Source organism: Sinohyriopsis cumingii, chromosome 1 (genome assembly GCF_028554795.1).
Source record: "Sinohyriopsis cumingii isolate HCF-2022 chromosome 1, ASM2855479v2, whole genome shotgun sequence".
Taxonomy (NCBI): domain Eukaryota; kingdom Metazoa; phylum Mollusca; class Bivalvia; order Unionida; family Unionidae; genus Sinohyriopsis; species Sinohyriopsis cumingii.
The window spans coordinates 185,074,267-185,098,655 of NC_142961.1; the positions used below are offsets into that span (position 1 = coordinate 185,074,267).

General features: G+C 37.2%; 1 protein-coding gene across 8 annotated transcripts in view; it reads left to right on the forward strand.

The window, feature by feature from the left end:
* Positions 1-11,781, forward strand: part of LOC149808525 (uncharacterized) — a 48,050-nt gene extending 36,269 nt beyond the window's left edge. For all 8 annotated transcript variants that reach the window (XM_089978469.1, XM_089978496.1, XM_089978505.1 and 5 more), the window contains one exon: positions 2,073-11,781. In XM_089978469.1, coding sequence (XP_089834595.1) covers positions 2,073-4,897 — 2,825 coding nt within the window. In that variant the 3' untranslated portion in view covers positions 4,898-11,781. The remainder of the gene's footprint in view (positions 1-2,072) is intronic.
* Positions 11,782-24,389: the final 12,608 nt, after the last annotated feature.

A 24,389-nucleotide genomic window follows, 5' to 3' on the forward strand; every position in this document is an offset into this window, starting at 1 on the left:
GGACTACAACACTATATTTTACTTTTATTCCAATAGTAGCTACCGTTCATTCTATAAAAGTATCGATACACGCTATTTTGAATGAAACGAAAGATTCAGACAGCAATTGCTTAAATTTAGACACTACATTTCGCATTATTGTGCGTCAGAATAAGCACCAAAAGGACGGTACTAACAATTATTAGTAGAAATGTAATTGCACTCGCAAACAAAGTTGAAATTCCTCAACAATCATAGGTATGGACTGCAATTCATTTTTTACTTATGGTATAAATACTGTTATTTATACACAAATATATTTTGGTAAATATAAAGAAACTGGTATTTTAGAAACAATGTTAAAGGTTATTCGAGACTAAAGAGTCAAATGAATTATTCTGATGGCAAAAGCTACATTATTAGCAACGGTTTAAAGAGGCAGATTTTGTAACTTCGATAAAAGACATTTTACGGAGAACTGTCACCCAAAAAATTCTTAACTGTTATTATTCAAGAACTCTTATATTCAAAGATGAATGTTTTATTGCTCCATTCACAAATAAGTTATTATCAGATGACAGGAACATTCTTCACGATCTCTGCACTAAAAAGTATAACAATGGAACATAAAATGGTTTAAATATATTACTATGCAATTCGTTTGGTCAGATGAATGGCATTTAAGCCATATGAGAAATGTATAACTGCAGTGTTGGTAATGAACTGTTTAACGATTAATTTACAGCCAGTCATGTGTTCACCTGGTTAGTTGTGGTGCTTTAACGTTACGAACAAATACACAATGTGCGCTACATGCAATGCATTTGAAAATAATTATTCAGTATTGTTTACAATGCCGGCCTAAAAATCGCTAATTTGAAAAATCTTAAAAACATTTATGCTATTTCAGAGTTATGCGTCAAATATAGCAGGATGACTAGCACAACTTTTATTGGTAGACATATGGCGTTGGATATCAGTAATACAGTCAGACTACTAACATATCAAAACAAATTGTAGGCAGACTTTTTAGAGAAGAAAAATCAATTTCCGATTTTCGTTAAACGCAAACATAGTAATGGTAAAGAAATTAAAACATTTCCCTAGACATATATGCATCTGTAAAACCTTAAAGAAATCTTCTCATCCTATAATATTAAGCCCGGAAACTTAATATTCGTTCTTCCTGTAACAATCTATAGAATAAGCCAATTCCGAAATGTAAAAATGCTGCTTTTGTAAAACATTCAGCAACCATCGTGCACACTCTCCCATATGCCCACGAGACCACCCATATATAAAAATGACACATATTATAACAGTAGAAAATTTATCTCACCAAAATAAGGGTTGTTTTAAAGTAGTTTACTTAGATCATGAAATAATGAAATGTAAAGGAAGCTGAAATAGCTAAAATGGCGCAATATAATCTGACAATTGTCCACCTTCCTATCGGCAAATAACTGAGAAAAATTTCAAATGATCACCAAGAGTAGCCTATTGAATTGGGAAAAGGTCCACACTTTTGAAGGTTACTTTCTAATCTAGCATGCATATCACAAAGCAAAAGAAACGCACAAAATACATTATCTTTCATACTGCCTTACATTGAAAATGTATATGTCTTCCTCTTGAAATTCCATATTCGGACAAAATGTGGCACACAAAAGACAATAAAAACAATTTTACATTTAAAGCAACAATTTTATAATCACTCTTCTGTAGTCAAGCGGCTCGTCTTAATTTGTTATGCGTTCAATGTAACACAGACATATCCACTGCCAAAGGAAATTAGCTTTTAAAGAATATCACTCGATATCTAAACATTATTCCCCAGTTTCCTGAATTTAGTGGGAGTGTATTGTAATGAAGATGAGCTTTATGTTAATGAATCAGGGTCTAACATTCATTTGGTTGTTATTAAAATGTTCTACTTGTTTGAACTTTAATTTTCCACATTATAGTTCAGAAACACAAACCAAGTAAAATATAAGGCCAGTTATGCTTTGGCTAAAATTGCAATAATGAAAATAAACAATTTTGTAAGTATTCCACGTTTAAAGATAATGCTAAGATTTAATTTGTTTTCATAGGTATAAGAGATGCCAAAAGACATCTAATTGGCCAATATAAAAATACGATGAGTGTAGCAATCTCTCCATGCCATGAGGAGAACCTTGTGGATGTATCACATGTATTCTGTGAATTAGAAATTAGAAGTCTACAAGCAGGAGAAGACAAAATCAGAGAGAATGTTACAAATGCGAATGTACTATTTAGCAGTATTGGTGCCGAAAGTGTTAGGCCTATTCCAGTTATGATTATTGGTGAATGTGGAAGTGGGAAAACGACTTGGTGCAAGAATCTTGTTCACCAGTGGTGTCAATATCATGATAATAATGAATCCAATTCAAACATGAAGGATTTCAATATTCCTGATATTGCCAGGTTTGAAATTATATTGTATATTCAGTTGAAAAAGAAGCTAGAAGACTCATCCTTCATGGAACATGTAAGGCATACATTATTTGCCAATGCTGCAAACTACTATGAATATACCATGAGGTATATTTTGGAACACAGGGAATCTGTTCTTCTTTTGATTGACGGTTTGGATGAAGTGACGAGCAGTCTTGACCCGATTGTGAATTTATTAAAAGAGGAAGAAACGTTTCCATGCTCCATAGTTCTTACTTCCAGGCCAAGTGGTTTAGAAGTTTTGCAAGAGAAATATGAAAAATCATTTCGATCATTCGAGATTAATGGGATGAGACTTGAAGGTTCTAAGGAATATGCCAGGAAAGTTTTAGACGTTCTCTGTCGCACTGCTGATGTAAAACTAAATGTTGATCAATTCTGGAAATTCGCAAATCAAATCCAAGTGCTTAGCATGTGTCATATTCCTTTTATGTGTTTGTCATTGATACTCATTTGGATCGAGAGTAAAGCTATTTCAGCTGATGTAACAGATGTCCTTCTAATGATTGTGGAATATTACCTACGACGTGCCATGAATAGGGAATGGTATAAGGCGAATATTGACAAGGTCTTGAAACAGCAACAAATTGATATTTCAGACTTGATTCCAAGGGCAAAGAATGCACAATATCTTAGAGATCACGGCTATCTATTAAAGGTTATCAGTAATGTAGCCCAAAATGTTTGGTATGAGCGAATGGATTCTGACATTGACAAGAAAAGCATAGAAAGGGAATCCGAGACAATAGACATTGGGAATGATGTTACAGTTTGTCTTCAAACTGGAATTTTGTTGAAAACATTTAGGAATACATTGGAAAAAACAAGATCACAGATTATCTTCAGCCATTCTCTGTTATTTGACTTGTTTGTAGCATTATCAATCGCCTTAGAAAAGGGAGAACCTTTTAGAAGATGCATAACAACAAAGAATTCTGTTATCGAAAACATTTGTATGATTAACATGCTTTGTCAAATTGCACCAAACGTAGGGCAGAAACTGATAAGTGATATAAGTAAGATTTTTGAGAAAGGTAATGAGAAGGATGAGGAATCAGAGCACAAATTTATTTGCAATATAGAATGCAATGATCCGAAATGTGATGGAGGAGAACCAGTGAAATGGCTTATGGCATTAATGTATGTGGATGAACTAAGCAATGCCAAACTTTCAATTCTTACTGAAGGGTTGAAGTTTACAAAAGATATAACAGCCTTTTTTTTAGAGCTTTCTGAAAATAAAAATGAACTTGTATTTCGACTACCTCTATTGTCGAAGTTACAAGAGCTCCATGTAGATATTGAAAACTGCACATTAGTGCTAGATAAAGAAAAGGACTGGAATAAAGGAAACTGTTCAGATCTTGGTAAACTAGTCATCAAATCTGTAAATATAGATGTAAAAACAGCAGGATCCATTATCGAGGCAGTTTGCACCTGTAAACATCTTCATTCACTGGAACTTTGTCCAAACGACGCACAGATTCTTGCAATAAGTAACACAAAGACATTTTACGGCTGGGGACATTTAGCAGAATGCGTAAAGGATATGACTAAACTCAGCACAGTCAGGTTGCATAATTTGCAAATTAGAGCGTATTTGCCTGCTCTTCTTGAGAGTCTTTGCAAATGTCCAACAATTGAAATGCTAGACCTTATGAATGTAAAAGAGATTGATGCAAAAGAGACGCTAAAAGTAAGTGCCAAATATCAAGACTTGTATGGCTGTAAACGTCAGGAAGCTAAGCAATCAGAGAATTCAAAGATGCTGAAAACAGTCAGAAACAAAACCTGCAGATTGCTACAACTCATCAATAATGCAATGTCTGAAAAGTCTTGGCTAGTACTGAGTATGCAGCTTGAGTGTTTGTCTCCTCTTACAGTACATATAGAACAAGTCCATCAATCAAGTCGGGTTGTGAATGAAGTCCTCCAAGGAATAGGCAAGTGTAAAAATCTTAAGATGTTGACTATTTCTAACGTTCAAGCTGGAATTCATCCTTTGTCATTCTATAGTTTGAAACAGCTGCACAAGCTAAAGAAATTTACACTTTCCAAAATTACGATGCCAGACTCGTCATGGAAAGAGCTGTCTGACATTTTGGCGAGACTTGACAAGTTGGGAGAATTATCATTTGCTTACTTGGATATAAAGAATTGTTTTATAGAAGTACACAAATCATCAAAATTAAAATTCCTTGAAATGAGGGAAGTCCATTTGGAAGATGGATTGTGGTCAAAGTTAATAGATGAAGTAATGATGTTACCTAATTTGGAAACATTGGAATTGGTCTCCTGTAAAATGTCATATCAGACATCTTTAAGTTTCTCTGATAAAATGAATAATTCGTCATTTCATGTGGAAATGGAAAAGAAATCAAAACTTGCAGATAGTGAAATGGTGTCCATAGATATGATTGCAACACCGAAAAGAAAATAGATAAATCCAAGGATTGAACAGGCATGTACCATCCTATTTACATGTTTCCTTGTTTTTGATAATACTCTGCAAGTTATACACTGGGTGTGAGGGAAATCTCAAATTTAGATGCAACATCATGGTCTTGTGAGGAGGGTAGTTTTATAATCATTGTGTGGTACCCAATATGAGCACATTTTAAAAGTTGCCATACATCATTACAGATTCCTTTGCTATAATTGGAGAATAATATTTGTTTAATGATATTTGACATTAGTATATTTCTGATTGAAAATATAAAGGATTTAATTTATAGTATTATATCTTGATTCATTTTTATTGATGCGAATATATAGGTCTGAAAGGCACGAGGAGCCAAAATTATACATTTATCCAGCACAGACCCTAGGTTGTGCCTCTGTGTTGAAAACTTCACTAAGGCTCATAATTTGGAAATTGTTATATTTTCCACTACTCCTAGCAATATAAATTGGAAGAGTGGTGATATGCTATGCCATGTTATGTACCTAGTTATAAATATTTACCTATATGCTATGCCATGTTACTTACCTATTTCTAAGTATTTACCTATATGGTATGCCATGTTACTTACCTGGTTCTATGTATTTACATATGTCACACTTTGGTTTACGCTTATGGTTAACAAAGCAATCGTCAAATGTGAAAACTGTTTAAGTGAAGCTGTCCACATGTTTCTTGAAGAACATGTGAAACTATTATGGAATTTATGTTACATTTTTCAGTATTATTCTGCGTGGAATGTTTACTGAAACTAGATCATTAGATTCATGGTGTTTTTGTAAAAACATTTTCAGAACTAGATAATGTGTTGTTATTCTTTCTTGAAATTATTTGAAGTGTGCTGATTGTAACTCTGGATTTGATAGAAGTAGTGGTTTAAACACTAAACGGTTAAAAGAATCAGCTATCTTAATATTTTCTTTAGTATTAGTAATTTGTATTTGTTTTGGTAAAGTAACATAATTCAACTTAATCCAATTTCGGCATTCTCGGCTTCCACCCCATTCGAGCCAGCTAGAATTTGGGTCAAGGTAACATGAAAAGTGTCCATTGTCTTTTCTCAGAACTTAAATTTACTAGATAAAATACAAAATAAGTGATGTCCGGGTAGAGCAATAAAACTTTAATGTGTAAAAAAGTGTCAACATAGGCTGCCAAGTGTATGAGATATTCCTAAGTTTTGGCCTTTCTTTCTCCTGCCAAACGACCAGAGAATATGTATCATACTACAGTTATTTGGGCAGTAAGACAGCGACCTAAAATTTAAATATTAGTGTCGATGTCTTACATTGTTGGACTAATATGAGCACTGTTACATATACACAAAACAAGGTTTTCTGATTTGCTACTTTTATGGTTGTAGGTTGAAGATGAGAGGTGGACACTAATATGTTTGTTTGTAGCTGTAATTTGCAAACTTTTGAATGAAGCAATAGACAATTTATATAGCAGTAATAATAATAATAATAATAATAATAATAATAATAATAATAATAATAATAATGATAATAATGAGGACTTTGGATAGCGCCTAATCTTTAGACGCTCTAAGCGCTTTACAACCTTAGACAACACTTATGAGATACAAAAACATATATAATGATCTGATTACCAATACAAACACCATGAAATTAGAAAACATAAAAAACATGTTGAGCATTTGTAAGGTAGGGAACAGTATTAGGTCCTTATGTTTGTTCTTGCGCAGTGGAAATAAGTGCGTTTTGAGAGCACACTTGAATGGGATCACTGTGTCTTTGTGTCTAAGTTCAGTGGTCAATGCATTGCACGTTGCAGGGCCCTGGTATTCAAAAGAACGCTGTCCATATGACTTTGTTTTCATAGTTGGAATAATGAGTATACGATTGTCAGAAGAGGAGCGTAAGTATCTTGCTGGTGTGTCCACATTAGTGAGGTCGGATAGGTACGTTGGACTAGAGTCCGTCAGTGAAACGTATCACAGAGAACAAATTTTGTATTTGATTCTGGACCGAATGGATAGCTAGTGTAGGAAACACAGCAGCGGGGAGGTGTGCTCTGATCCTGGTACTCTAAGTATGATCCGAGCAGTTGTGTTTTGAAATTTTGGAAGTTTCTGGAGTAGATATTGACATGAACCAGACATAATTGAGTTACAATAGTCCAGTCTTGAGAGTACTAATGAACACACAAGTGTTTTAGTGGCATCAGCTGAAAGATACTTGCGAAAAGAGCTGATGCGTGTCAGCTCAAGATATGCAGCCTTGCATATGTTCATGACATGTTGGTGCAATATGAGAGTACTGTCCAGAATAACACCTAGGTTTCGTAGTGATTGTGTGAATGTAATGTTGGTGTTGCTAATATTTATTGCTTGAGGTAAAGGATGTGCATGAGAAAGTTTTTGTGTTGTGATCAGAATGGTCTCAGTTTTATCATCATTCATCTGCAGCTTGTTACATGTCATCCATGATTTCACATCAGAAATGCACCTCTCTACACCTTGGATGGTAGCATCAACTTCAGTTGGGTGGCTAGATCTGTACATTTGGGTGTCATCCGCGTACTATTGGCAATACACTGCATGATGATCTATGACTCTTGAGAGCGGCTGAGTGTATAAAATGAAGAGAAGAGGTCCAAGAACAGACCCTGTGGAACACCACAACATATATCAACTGGGCTGGAGTGTATTCCATTTGCAGACACAATTTGTATCCTGTTGACCATGAAGGACGTGACCCACAGTAAGGCTGTATTATGAATGCCAAATACATGCAGGAGACCGTGAAGCAATATATCATGGTCTATTGTGTCAAATGCTGCAGAGAAATCAAGGAGCGTGAGGACTGTAATCTTTCCGCTATCCAAAGCAGAGAGAATGTCATTAACTACTTTTAGAAGAGTAGCTTCATGACTGTGGTAAGAGCGATATGCAGATTGTACATTGCTGAAAAGACTGTTTGAATTCAGATGAGATACAAGCTGGGATAAAACAACCTTTTTTAAAGTCTTTTTTGTATGAATGGGAGATTAGAAACTGGGCGGTAGTTCTTTAAATCGTTATGGTCTAGTATTGGTTTCTTCAGCAGAGGCTTTATAATGGCAGTTTAGAAAAAAAATGGGAATTCCCCAGATGAGAGAGAGGTATTAATAACATCAGTTAGTGAAGGCAATTCTGGATCTAAGCACTCAAGCTGCAGTTATATTGGAATTGGATCAAGTTCACATGACTTTGGTGCACTCTTCATCAGGATTGTACGTACAAAATCCACAAAGAAAGGTTCAAATGATGCGAATAGTTGCCGCTCAAATTCTGTATCCAAACTGTTTGGTGACGACGAGTCAATTGAAATTGTGGTGTCAAGCTTATCGCTAATGGTTTGTAATTTGTCACGGAAGAAATTTACAAACATGTCCGGATGGTCAACTTGAGAGAAGGTAGTTGGAAGTGTTGTAGATTTGTTCCTTGACATTAGCTTGTTAGTAATCTCGAAGAGCTCTTTGCACCTGGAACTTTTCATGATCTTAGTAGTGTAGTGGGCTGATTTCGCTGCATGGACTATATTTGTGACATTCTTCTTAGAGGCTTCATTGATGTGCTTACGAATAGTGAGTCTGGTGGAAAGCCAAAGCCTCTCAGCTTTACTGCAGTCTCTTTTAGCAGTGCGAAGCTGGTCCCTAACACTGCTATACGATGGAGAACACTTTTGAATTGATACTCTGCACTTGGTAGCTGGGGCATGTTTGTCAATCAATGAGCGTAGGCAGTTATCGAGGTTTTCTGCTGTAGTAGGTACGCTAGTTGTTAGGTTTGCTTGGATGTCATGCATTTGTTTGGTTCTATTTATCATACGGAGGTTTCTCTTAGTAGCAGATACAGATCAAGGCTTAGGGACTGATACATCAAGATGGCATATAATGCAGAGGAGATCTGAAGCAAATTCATGGGATACCAGGGAGGACCGTATAATGTTATCATCAGGTCTATGAAGAATTCATTCTAAAATATGACCATGTTTATTGGTGGGTTGGTTAAGTGACTGTTTGAGGTTGAAACCATTGATGGAATCTAGGAGTTTTTATGTGTTTGGGTTTCTGGGACAGTCAAAGTGAAAGTTGAGATGTCCAAGAATAATCAGCTGCCACCTATTGAATTTCCATACTCCAGGAGATTCGGAAACTGCTCTAAAAAGAAAGATTCAGTCAGCTTGTTTCTTTTACAAAGAGGAGGGCGGTATAGGCAGAAAATACATCATAATGATGACTGGTTTCGGGTCAATGTAATTTTGTGTGTCCGAACTGTCTCTCGGAAGTTGTTGTTCCCAATGGAAAATGATAGCTTGAAGGTGTATCCCTTGTACATATCGTATGTATTAAAAGAATGGTCATATCAGGAAGAATAATTCTCACATGTGAAGATTACTTTTTATTGAGGAGTTCTAACTCAAAGTTACTTAATTACACTCATGTTTAACTCGTAACTTCTGAATGTGTCGTTTTTTTCTTGGTAGTTTGATCATTGTGTTGATAATATATAAAATAATATCTACATTTGTGTCAAGGCGTTAGCTCTCATATATTCACGGATAGTGAGATACATATGTTTATTCATGCAAAATGACCTCCGGTCATGTCATATAACATACATATATCACACAATCGATACACGTTGCCCAAAGTGTGTACAGTTTTATACTATTATAACATGTAAACATATCACTTTATGTGATTCTGATTGGTCCAGATAATCCCATGAAATTCCTCTGCAGTATTCTCTTTACTAATTGGCTGCGATGGTGGGAAACCCATTTTAACCCCGCGTTCTGGAATGTTTAGCTTTTAATACTCATTTTAGCGGCCATTATTTAACTCGATTCGCTTAGAGAAATTGAGGAAACATTATCTCGGCTGTCTGAATATGGATAACGTACTCCAAAGAGTCATGTATAACAATATCATGATAAGAAAAAGGTAAAACTAAAGGACAAGAACAACTATAAGAAGTACAACTAAGGGAATTTCTCAGCTCATAACAGCTGTGTAGGGTGTGGTTAGGGGTGGTAAACATATAGCATGGAATCCACCCTGTACAAGCGTGGTTAACTTACGGAAGTAATTAAACTCACCTATGTTCACAGAAGAATGTGGACATAATCTGGTCTCCTAACTGAGAGAAGTGTATCCAGCCAATGCATATATTACGCGGTAAAGAAATTTTGATGGTGTGTGTGGTATCACTACCAAGGTTTTAGATGCAGATTTAAGGACATATTAATCTCAAGGTTATTTACTTGGGATAACATGGCTGTTGCCCAAAGCCATTAAAAGTATTATTATCCATCATTTTACATTGACATATTGTAAATTTCCAATCTTGGCTGCATAGTTATGTCACACAAAAAGATGCCATTATTTCTTACCAAAACTTTTTTAATCATAAAAACAAACCGCTATTAGAGACATAAAGCTGCATATGATTACATTCGTGATAATATAACAGTGTTTTACACACTATTTTCATGGTTTTATTTAAATGTATATAAATTAATATTTCATATTCAGGCTGTAGTTCTGAAGCTGTTAAATATATTATGAAGAATGATCGTATATCATGACATAGATGTTGTGTCACATGAAATATACAAGCCTACATCCCCCTCGCCACTATATTAAGTTCACAGCAATGCAAAGGGAAATGTGAATTGTTTATTTTATACATTTTTGGAGGATATCATTATAACTACTTAAGTTACGTTAATGAAACTTGAGCCACTTTCAAACCACTTAATATGTCTCGATGAAATTTTATATATCTCCATGCCTGGTCATGAAACTATCAGGTTGTTGCTATATGCACGAAATAGTTGGTTTGGAAAATAGTAGGAGATAGTCATATAGCGTGCTTTGTGGGACTCTTCCCACCTTAAGCCTTGTATACTCTGAGAGGGTTATTATACATACTTGTGTTATCAACCCATGAAATAATGATGTGAAATTTTGAGCGCGTTGGGTATGTGTATTTTAGCCACCTTTGTTGTGGAATTTTCATTAATTTTCTGTTCATGCAGCTAGTGTAACCAAAGTTTTGGAATTAATACATAAAATGAAAAAGCATGCAGACATTATTCTTTTCTGAATATATCCTTCAAAATAACTATTCATAACCTAAATGTGGCACCGAGTCTGGATCAAAAATGAACTCTTCACATGAAAATGTTTGTGAAATAGACTAAGAATATGGAGAGTTCCGACTGACAGGAGCTTGATAGAAAGTAAGGCATGACACGTGCAGTATCATGCATTATTCATTTGTCGTTTATCTTCATGAACGTGTGAATTGAAATACAGTTTACAAGAACTTTACATTTTATGCAATATTTGTATCTGTGGAGAAGTAGAAACCGTTGGCAAGGGACTAACCGTTTATTTTGGCAGAGATGGACCAGATAAGTAATTATTTTCATCAACATAATAGATATAAGTGTTTTTAACACAATTGTTTCTCATTTGTAGAGTATAATCTTCCTTTCCACATCACTTTTTGAAAATTGAATGGGCAGTCCCTGAGTTTAACGAAATAAGGAGACATGTTTCTGAACTTCATTCAAAATACAAATTACTATATTTTTATATTGTTGTACTTTATTTGTTCGTAGCTTAGTAAGTCATACTTTATTGTTGTAAAGTATGTTTCATTAATCCCAGCGAAATCCGCGTAATATCTTAAAAGAAACGTCAAGAGTTGAGACATGTTCAAAATATTTCCTATTATACTTTCACGTCAATGAGCTGGAGGTGATTTAATTTTGTCCATCTATGTTTCTGGTTTATGTTGAAACTCCTATATAGCTTCAAACATTAACATTAAACTTTCATTATTGGTCAGCCTGGGATTAATATGTATTTACCATATAGATAAAGTGATAGAGGGTCATCTCTTTATCTTAAGAGAGAGAGAGACAGACAGACATACAGAGATACAGAGAGAGAGAGAGAGAGAGAGAGAGAGAGAGAGGGAGAGTGAGAGTTAGCCTAGTGGTTAAACCTTCTGCTTCAGATGTGGGGGGTGGTCCCAGGTTCAAACCCCAGCCGAATCATACCAATGACTTATAAATATAGTATTAGCAGCTGCCTTGCTAGGCACCCAACGTTAAGAGGTTAGTGTTAGGACTGGACGGCCTGGTTTCAAGATAATGTGACTGGGTGGGACATGATGTTACTTGTCTTTGGCATGATGCCTCGATGCATGATATCACTATGAACTGTCACACTGCATATATTGTAGCGATATGAATAAATTGTTAAATCTATGTTAACAATTCAAATTCACTCACACACACAGACACATAAACACACACACCACTGTTCTCAAACTTCATATAAAAATATTTATTTAATGGGGTTACATTACATCTTGAAACTGGTTTATCCCATGGACGACAGAAGTAAACAAATTTAATGTGAAAACGTACACATCCACTCATGTCGTTATACTGCCATTTGGCTTTGTCATAAGGGAAGCTCTATTTTTTTTACTAGGAAAGCCATACTTATGTCGTAGTCTGGCAATCGTTAAATAAAATTAGTCTTTCTTGAGTGTTGAATGTTGAGTGCCAAACAACAGTCTTTATAGATTAAAATCAAGCATTATTGCAGCGTTTTTAGATATATCCAATGTAAAAAAAGAAAACAAAAACTAAATAAAGTGCCCAAACTATTTATGAAATTTACAAAACGTTTGATATTATTGGGTGCGTGACAGTCTGACAAAATTCATGTTGGTGTTGTACTAAGTAATGTGTCATTTGTGGTTATTCACATGGACTTCTTTCTGAAAGGCATTGTATCTAGTGCCTCACATGAATTTTGCTTAGGAGCCTTGAAGCACGCATTCTTAATTATTTGACAAGGGCTGATTTACATCTTTGTGTTATTGATGACGGGCTCCAAGCGCGTTTGTATAAAATAATCCCTAGAAGCTTATCACGAGATACAAAGCCATTGATTGGAAGAATCAAGGACAACCATAGCAGCAGAGGAGGCGAATCCCACAAAATATTTCGCTTAACAGAGCCTTCTAACGAGGACATTTTAGATAGAGATGTTATTTTCACAAAATAGACCCTCTATTCAGAAAACATGACAAAATAGGCTTTCTCTGCTGACTTGGAAGAGTTATATCGTGAAAATATCCTACCTATACAACTGTTTCTCGTACAAGGGTCTAACAATAATGGCCAACATTGGAGAAGCACATTCCGCCAGACTAGCTCGAGAGCGACAAAAAGCAATAAAAAAATTTCTTCCTGTACGAGATAGTGTAAGACAAAAATTACAAGCGCGGCAACAAGCACAAGTTGAATTTGTGACAGGTGCAGAAGAATTATTTAAACCCGTCACAACAGCTACTGAAAAAGCTGCGGCGGTCACTGAAAGGGCTTTGCTAGGGGACGACAAAACAACGGGTATTCTTCCAGTGTTAAAACAAACCGCCGAGCAGACTGAAAAAATTGCTAGAAGAACCAAACAAACAAAAAAACTTCTACGAGTTCTTCCAACTGATATAGTTGCAGCTCAACCTTCGCCCATCGGCGAAGAAATACTTGAAGGTATTGAACAAATTCGTACTGAACTCGCGTCTAAACCAATAAAGGAAAATATTGGACTAATTACAAAATTTAGGGAGGATTTTATTGAAGATCTTAAAAGTACTAAAGAAAAAGAATTGCCTGAAAAAACTAGTATATTTAGTAAGTCTAGTGTCTTAAAACCCGGCTCTGAAAAAGTAACCGACGACAATCTTATTAAGTGGATATATCGCATACATAAAAACAAAAAAAACAGGTCAGAGATGATGATTTAGAATACAGAATTCTTGATGGAAAAATAAAAAGCCTTTATAAAAAGAAAATGAAACAAATAACGCACCAGCAGGGGCCTTCTTATGAACTTCCTCCACCTCTGCAACAGATAGAACAACAACAGTCTCTTTCGCCGGAACTTAAAAAAGAGAAGTACGCGGCTGAATTTAAAATTGGTTTTGTCAATAACGGAATTATGGCCTTGTTTGATAGTGCTATCTACAGCATTGATGGAAAAAATATTGAATCAATTCACAAGGATGTCGATGTTGCTACAACAATAATTGGTCTAGCAAGATATTCTGATGATTATACAAGATCGGCTGGCCCATCAATGATGTTTGCCAAAGATAATTCTAATCATCCTGAACCAAATTCTATAATTATAGGCAATGTGAGAAATGCAGCTGGTAATGAGGAGACACCTGCAGTAACAGGGCCGAATCCAAATTACAATTTAGTTTCGCTGCACGCAGACAAATGCTGCTCGGGGATAGTAGAAAATTTTCTTGTGCGATTCCGCTGTCGCACATCTTTGGATTTTGCAGAGGTGTCAGAAAGGTAATTTTTGGAGCAAAACATACGGTCACGCTTGTTAGAAAAGCCAACGATAATGACGCGCTATGGCGAGAAGCTGGTGGTGGTGCTGGTGATGCTGGCAAAGTATTAATAACAAAACTATCACTGTGGATGCCGGCAATGACTCCTGCAATTGCCGAAGAACAGCGACTGCTTTCTTTTATGGATCAAGGTGGTAAAACGCTGCTATCGTGGCTTACAGCATCCACAGATAGCATACAAAGTGCCATTAATGGTTTATTTACATGGCATATAGCATCACAGCAGGGGGTTGACGCGCCGCGACATATTTTCATTGCTTTTCAGAATGTTGCACGAGTAAACTCGCAAACACATTCGCGTATGATATTTGATCAACTTGGTGTCACTGACGTTTCTCTGAGAATAAACGGGCATCAAGAACCATCCGAAAATATAATACTAAATTTTGCTAACAACCATGTTGCACGTGCATATCAACGATTGACAAAATATCTAGCGCGTGATCTAAATATCGATACTGGTTTGCAAATATCACAATTGGATTTTATCTCTCATTATCCAATCTATTACTTCTCGTTGGAGCATCTTGATTTAACCAGACAGTCTGTCGTTGATATACACTTTCGGGCTACCGTGAATAAAGGCGGAATAGATAATTACAGAGCAATCGCGATCATACTTTCTGATAAAGCAATGTTGCTTGAAGGTGCTGGCGGCCGAATAAGATTCGTTGATGCACCAGTAGAAAACTTGTAGTTTTCCGAAGATATGTAACAATTAGATCAGTCGCGTTTATTATAAAAAATGCCATACAGTCACGTTAATGTCACTCTGACTCCTGGTCAGGCTAAGAAATTACAATCGAAGCACGCAAGCACATGTGGGACAACGATAACACTAAAAAATGATCAGATTACCGGCGGCCCAAACAAGCTATCACTGACTAAAATACAACGTAATCATTTCAATAAAGCAAAACAAGCAAAAAATGGGGTTCAACTTAGTTTTGCTCCCAAAGCTGTCAAGGACATGATTAAAACCGATGGTATATTTCCTCTTCTCGCCGCAATACCAGCACTGATAGCTGCTTCTGCTCCCACAGTCGCTAAGGCTGCCGCGTTATGAGCTGATGGAACCTCTGCTGGAATGGCACTAAAGAAAGCCACAGGGGGATCCAAGGGATCAGGACACCAAAAAAAAGGGACGCGGGCGAAGACTTCCAGGAACTCCGCCCTCAAGGTACCCAAAACGGTTTTGAAAACCACACCGATGTCCAATTTTGATTTGCTTGATGATGTTAAACAATTAAATATAAAAAAATTTCAGAGGCGTCTTTATGCGAGATCAGCTATCACAACAACCGAATAATCCAGAAACCGGAATTATTAATCTTGATAACAGCGATGGTCCAGGAACTCACTGGGTTGCTTACGCGATCGATCCACGTATAATTATCTATTTTGATTCGTATGGGTTAGCACCGCCAGTTGAATTTCTTCGATATACAAAAAACACCCCCCGACAGGGAAAGTTTGGTATTCAACGTTACCAACACAAACACTGACCGATCCTCCGATATGTGGCCGTGAAGTATTAAATGTTCTTGATGCGATCTCGAAATCAAAGATTTCTCCTCACAAAATCGTGCACGAGTATACTATGGGTCGATTTAAACAGTTTCCTATCAAATAATGGTTGATATTTAAGGAAGATCTCTTCTCGAAACAAAAACAAAAAAAACGCGCCGATGTGGATTGATCAAAATATGCGACCAAAGATGAAATCGATAATCTTTTAAGTCTAACCGGGATAGACCCAGATGAGGTTGTTATTTTTCAAGACCGGCACGGAAAACTAAAAACCAGCGATATCAAATGGCATGAAATAATTCGTGGGGTTATTGGAGCTACTCCGGGTAACATCCCTGTGTTCACCGACAGCGGAAAAATCCGGGATTCGCTGATATCAATCGCGGCGTTGCGAGATGATATACACAAAGTTGCAGTAAAAAGACCGGCGATACAATGAGAGGTGAACTCAGTATGAACGGCAACAAAATAACTGTGTTAGCGGATCCAACATCGGCGGAAGATGCCGCAAACAAAAAATATGTTGACGCGCTATTTACAACCGTCGGAGGCATACTCGTTACTCGGCTAAAAAATACCGGTGATACAATGACAGGTGAACTCAGTATGAACGGCAACAAAATAACCGTTTTAAGAGATCCAAAATCGGCTTAAGATGCCGCAAACAAACAATATGATGACGCAAGCGCTAGCGCCGTTGACAGTAAACTAACAACGTTGCGAGCCGAGTATGATGTTCATGTAAACGGGTTTACAAATCTCCGTAGAAACTTTAGAAAAACTGATGAGACCACGGATGAGTTCTTCGGTACTCCGCACACCGTCGATATGAAGCTTTCTGATATCAAGACCAACATTGACACGATCAAACAAACACAGCAGGATATCGTATCGGGGATTCCTGAGATCGTTAACAAAACCAGTTTGATTAAAGTCCCCACTGGAGTAACTCCCGGGCATATCACCAACATAGCATACACGGTATCATCTGGATTTGCAACATGGTCCCGACAAAATAATACTATCAAATATACCGCAACAGTCACTGGCGTGTACAGACTGTCTGTGTTCAGTGCCGCTAAATTTGAAATCTTCACAACATATCCCTGGAGACATTCCACCGATAAGTTTTCCGGGGTTGTGATTATCATATTAAATAGCGGAACCGAAGAAACATTTATACTAGAATCCGCCGACAAGAAATTAACCGCAACATCTTACTGGTGGTGTTTGGAATTTGTAGCTGAAACGCCTCAATTGGTTACTGCGTAAAATAATAAAATGGCTCAGCAATACAGATACGATCAAGTACGCGAATAGCAATCAGAGTTAAAAAATACCATCAACGAATATACAACAAAGGTAAAAAAATACAAACGGCGTGTAACCGTGTTAGACACAATAGTTTATTCGGTGTCATCGATAGTTGCATCTACTGGGGTGCTATTATCAGAGCTGACACCAGTGACAACCGCAATCGCGATTACAATTACAGTTTCAACATCAGCGACAATTGCAGGAGTTGTTAATATTATTGCGAAAAAAATATCCTCGTGTCCGCTAACAAAATTGCACGAGTATGAAAGTTAAACAGCGCGGCCACGAGCACCTACTCGAAATTGTCTGCGCGGATATCATCCAGTCTTGACGATACAACAATATCAGATTCCGAATTCGCGCAAATGGCAAAGATATACAACGACTACACTCAGAGCATAAAGTACTTCGATTTGAAACGACAGCAGATAAATAACAATGTCAACGACAGTGACACAGTCACCAACGGAATTACTTCAGCAGATAGTCGCAAATACAAGCCCGGCGCGAACATCTTTGTTAACAGTAACATCAACTAAGCCAGAATTCAGTATTAATTTTCCAACTGTGATTCCAGTAAGCGAAATCGCGTTAGCACAATTACGAGTATATCACAGTTTGCCCAATATCAGATCAAAATCGTTTGGCGGATTGCCAGCAAATAATTCGTTTGTGTTCGCATATAAAAATAAACCCGATGGCACCCCAGACTGGAATGTCATTGGGTTACCAACCGGGTCTTATCAAATCGAAGAAATTAGTGAAGAACTGCAACGCCGAATAAAAAGAATCACCGGGACGGAATCCAAAATAGAAATAACTGTTCATGAGCCAACGCTGTCATCCGCGATCGAAATAAACACCCCAGACTACGCCGTGGATATATATAATAGTTCGATCAGAACAGTGTTAGGATGGCCTGAAGTTGCTCCACCGGCGCCACCAACGCCGCCAGCCCCGAAGAAGTCTGACTATGTCACTGATAAACAATCACATCATGAAATTATATCGCCACACATACGACGTCTGAATAATATAAAAAATGCAACGTTGGGTAGTGATTTTCACTTCGAGGAGGGCTATATTCGGTGGTATTTTATTCATACACGACATCCTCACACAGCTGGCTCCGTTATTATTGGCACAGAAGATATTATTGAATATTTTCAAATCATTAATTAATTGCATAAAATACAACTAACGCAACTACGGCAGAGCTTCCAAGAACATCTTTTTGATATAACAAGTTCACACAGCGAAATTTTCAAGCACATTGAAATATTAAATCAGCTTGCCGCCGACATGGAATATATTAACCAGCGAGTAATTCAGGCAACATTTGATTACACTGATGACATAAATCGCTTTAAACAAAAATTTCTAGCCCATTATTCACTGACAACAGCCACGTTGACAAATTTTAAATTTCCCGGGTATAATGTCCCCGAACTAAGAAAATCCGTCACCGACCTCATCAATGAGTTCTTTGATGACATACTTGCACAACACAGAAAAGCACTACCGGAGCCAACTGTCCTCAGACACAACAATAACACCGAAGGGCAAGGCCGTCATGTATCCCCGGGCATCGTAAATATAACTTCAGTGGTCGCGGTCAATCTTGTGTGTGATGTCATTGATGGCAGCTACAGCACAGACACGACAGTATCAAATCAAGTCCAGCAAGGATTTATTCTTTATTCATTTACTCCGAAAGAACCACCTGGATTTTTGATTGTGCAAGAGCCAATCAATCCGGTCTATCTACGATGTCATAATCCGTGGCTGACCAGAATAAATTTCACACTAACAGACCAGTCTGGGAATCCCCTTGATTTGCGAAATGAAACACTGCATATTAGTCTCCTGGTGAAATCCTGAGGATTTCCAAGCCTTTTCAATTAATAATATTATATTATAATAATGTCCCTGAAGAAAAAATGTGATGATGATAGCACTGATGTCACTGATGATGATGTCACTGATGATGATAGCACTGATGTCACTGATGATGATGTCACTGATGATGATGTCACTGACGACGACGACGATGATGATAGCAGTAATGTTACCGTCAACATAAAAAATATTTCAATAAATTATTTTAAACAATAAAAAAATATAACATGACTCGTGCATTTCACGAGAAGATACTGCAGTAAAAATATATATTTGTGCAACACTGACAAATTCACAGCATTTATAGGGTACTTTACTAGTAAAAATCACAGAAATCGTCCAATTTGCTAACTGGAAGAGTACTTTACTAGTAAAAATCACAAAAATCGTCTGAAATTCACAAGCAAAAGTAAAAATATTTTATTTTATATATATTTGTGCAACACTGACATATTCACGGCATTTATAGGGTACTTTACTAGTAACAATCAGAGAAATCGTCCAATTTTTCAACCTTGATAGGGCATTTACTAGTAAAAGTCACAGAAATCGTCCAATTGTTCAACCCGGAAGGGTACTTTACTAGTAAAAGTCACAAAAATCGTCCAATTTGCTAGCCCTGATAGGGTAATTACTGGTAAAAATCACAAAAATCGTCTGAAATTCACAAGCAAGTACAAGCAAAAGTAAAAATATTTTATTTTATATATATTTTGTACACACTCTCCGATTTGCTAATTTTGATAGGGTAATTACTAGTTAAAATCAGAGAAATCGTCCAATTTTTCAACCTTTTTAGGGCATTTACTAGTAAAAGTCACAGAAATCGTCCGATTTTTCAACCCGGAAGGGTACTTTACCAGCAAAAAGCAAAACAATTCACAATTAATCATCGGGTATTATATAATGTATCACCCCGTGAAATGTTTCATACATAATAAAGAACTTCTTGATAGCGCTGTCAGAACCGGAAAAGTTACCCCGGAAAAACTAATCATTGATATATACGGGAATGACGATTTTATACTGACTGATAACCAACTGCAAGTATTAAACAAAGATCATATTGTGATCCCGCATTGAGGTATACATCAAATCCTCGAATATATACGTGTATTTAGATCTTAGATTAGATTAGATTTATATGTACCACCACACCGATGTTTTTGTGTATGACAAACAAACGCTCGAGCAAGCAGTCAAGGCTGCATTTACACAAGAAGAAATTAACGTTAAATTGCTTATTGATGAATACGGAGACGAAGATTTCTTACTAACACAGCAACAGTTAGATAGTCTCAGACGCGAGCATATTACCTCAATAGTATGCGACAGAGATCAAATTCTCTATTATGCACACTCCGGCATTGAACCCGACCGATTAAGGGAAATACTATCTCGCTGACAAAATCAAGCATCCTTGACTCTGTCATGGGGAAGTAAAAAAAAATATACAGTTTTTTTTTTTACTTTCATTTCCAAGTACTTGACGAAATCAAGGTGATTTCCATGTAAAACTTCCTTGATGCTTGATTTTGTCAAGGTGAGGTATTTACTTCCTTTATTTCGTCGTTGACTTCATCACTGACACTGTCTGCGGACATACAATCCTTTAACTTCCTTATCCGAGTATTTATTATCTTTTTCATTTCATATTCGGCCGCCAATGCCAGCCTAATCTTTTCAATTGCACGAGACAATGAAACAAATTCATTTATTTGTGCTTCTTCTACGGTAGCCAGCGATTTATACAAATTAATTTGAATTCTTTTTATAAACCGATACTGAGCAGGAAGAATATAATGCCCTGCGCATTTAGCTTCATGTAATGATTCAAAATCAGACATGATTGTTTCAGAATTTAGTGATAAATTAAATCCTTGTTTTTTCTAATTTTTAATAGCAGCAATCAAATTATTGATATTTTCGTAATTTATATTTATATATATTTTTATATATTTAAAAGAAAAAAAATAGACACCACATCTCCTTGAGTCTCTAGCTTATCATATGATAGGCTACCAAACTCAGGAGCGAAAACACGACCCCATGTGAGCCCCTAACCTGTCAAATAACAGTCTAGAAGGCCCAGAGGGTGTGTTTGCGAGCGACGAGACATTCCCCATTTGAATCCCTGGCTTACCTGATGATATGCTAGCGGGTTCATACAGGGACAACACACAACATATAGTATTTACATCTGTAAAGCTTCTAAATTGCCACCGCATTTTAGCAAGCTTACAGTAGGACAGTACAACATATAGTATTTACATCTGTAAAGCTTCTAAATTGCCACCGCATTTTAGCAAGCTTACAGTAGGACAGTACAACATATAATATTTACAGTACTTATCCTAACGGAGTCATTTTCGACACTCAACGGCGGGACAATACCATCCCCTCAAAATCAACCCCTGATGGACGCAAAAAGCATCCGCCATGGGCGGATATGACGAGACGGTATTGATTGCTGTTGAATGTCGAAGACTCCGTCTTCTAATAGGATCGCATCGGATATAAACCGACTGATAATTGGAAGTTCAAAAATAGCTCAGGCGTGATTTGTTTAAAATGTTTTATTTGTTTTTCTTAAATATGATTGTGCAGAAAATACAGATGAACCATAGCCCCGAACAAGTGCAATAAAATAAAGATTTCATCTGTGAAAAGACAATTACGCCTTTGTCCCTGACTTTGTCAGGGATAAAATCATTCTTGACGCTGTTAAGGAATAAAGGGAAGTTATTTACTTCCTTGTATACAGAAAACCGTCTGCTGTTACCTGTAAACGATTTACTGCTGAATACATTTACCCATCACACAAAGAGAGGGAACTAATTGCATGAGATATGCCTAACGGAGTTATCTCCGTTTGGAAAATCCTGGTGATAATGAAAAGTAATCTGCTTATATGTTTTTGACAACGCGGATTTATATATTTTTTCTGCGACCTTTCGTACCGAAGCCACACAAATATCAAAATGCTTACTGGCTGCATTCATCGAATGAAATATTTTTTGTTCTTTTGTATCTAAATTCGTGGAAACAACCTTCTTGGCGTATTTACTATAACAACCAGTGTTTCCGAAATGACAATTTTCGCTCTGCGTCACAACCCTCATATTGGATAAACTGTTGTCGGTTTTGACACCATTGATGTGACCGATCACAAGACCGTCTTCGATCTCTCCGTTAAATACCTCAACCACGAAACGATGACAAGGATAAGTTTTCCTCTTATTATTAGCATAAAACGTGAACATTAAATAACCAGCATTAGTAACAAAACCAGCTGGCTTTTTCAACCTGCAATTCCTAACCATTCCCTCGCGAGATGCTTCGTAATTCTTGATGGATGGATGTGGGAGAAATTCTTGGTTCATTTACATAATAATATATTTGTCTTATTCATAATTTGTTCGAAAACTTATTTAAATAATCACGCTCGGATATGTCGCTGGATTTTTTTTTTGTAATATCGTTTGAGCTCACGGTATCGTTTTCCTCCGCAACCCGCACATAACTGTGTTTTACCCCTAACCCCAATACCACATCGCAGGCAGGGTATTGTTCCTAAACTCCACCGCCTAACGCTTTGGGAATGGTTCCCTCAGAATTCACCTCTGCAGGATTTATTACAGCGAGTTGATGATTTTGTACCAAGCCACTTACAATGATTCATATATATAATATTTTCTTATTTAAATGTTTGCCTTAAATATAATATGGAGAAATTTGAAAGATTGTCCGCGTTTGGCACCGGGAGATTCGATCTTGACAGACTAACCGCTGATTCACGGAGACGAGCCCTGACTGATCTGTTTGATATTATCAGGAATGCCAAAAAAGAATTCCGCGACGACGGCGCATCTCACGCGTGGTCGTCATTTAAAATTATACGCGACACCGAAGTCATCGATGCTTCAATGAATGATGCACGAGCGAAAACAATTATTGATTACCTTCATCAAGGCGGTCGGAAATATTTTTCAGAATAAAATTTGTTGTGCGGGCGGATTCTGACACCTGGATTATTCGTGATAAACGTGATCCTGTTCTTGCTAGCGGAAAGACCATTCTGTTAAGTAGTGGTTGTAGACCAGGAATGCTGACCGGGATTGATAAACCATATTACGCGTGAGCTTATCCTGTGACCGCGGTCATTTATGGAATCTATCCGATTAAAAAAAAACCAAAACTGATAAACTCGCCCCGATGAAGACGTCGTTGACGCTGAATTGTGTGGCCGAGCGAGTAATGGAACATTTTAAAAATGCGATGCGCGGAAACGGTCTGACTGCGTTAAGACAGTCCAAGATAACAGCGTGGGCCGAGCGGGTCAAACACACAGGAGCATCAATAAACGATGTTGCCAAGCTGGAGCGCGCATTAAGATTTCCCATAACCGTAAGAACGATAACAAAGGAGGCATTATACAAATCGAAATATAATCGATATGGGGCTCCAATAAATATCATTGATCATAACGCTCATGCTTGGACTAACGCGGTTACGATATTTCCGCGGGATCGTGTTGTGAAATATTATCGCGGAAATATATTTGATGCTATCAAGCAGATAAGCAAAATCGACCCTGTATCGATGTGGTTGTTTAAAAGTTCAGAAGATTCCGAGTATGATCAATTTGTAAAACCCAACGGTGAATTATACCGGACGGAGTCGTTGCAACAACAAATGAAAAAACTCGCAGCGAAATATTCAGAAAACACCGAGCAGTTATTGGTTAATTGTTTTACAGTTCCGAGAGTTGTCGCCCACGCTGCCAGAGAAAGAAATTCATGGAGACCAACCCGAAGTCAGTTTCTCCCGCGGACATACAATTGAGTTGTGTCGAGTAGGACATGGCGGGCTGTGGAATACCCGGTACGACCACCGGGATATGATTTCCGTGGATATGATTGTGTGCTACCCGGGAAGCTTTCTCGGGATGGGCGAGTGCAGCGAATATTTTAAGCGATTTGGACATCCCACAAACTCGATGACACGAGTTGCTATAAACGGTCCTTTACCCGATTTTGACCTGACAGGATTTGCTCGTGTAACTTCGTTTGAATTTGCTAAAGAGCTACATCCGTGCTGTTATGTTTGGTTTGGCAGACACTTCAGTGAAAAACGCTAGACACCAATAGTGTTATTGCGATATATGCTTGACAGCCGAATACTGGTATCGTTGACTGTCAGTGAAGCAATTATATCATATTGACGCAGACCTCAGTTTGGTTACCAACACCGGAGCGTGTC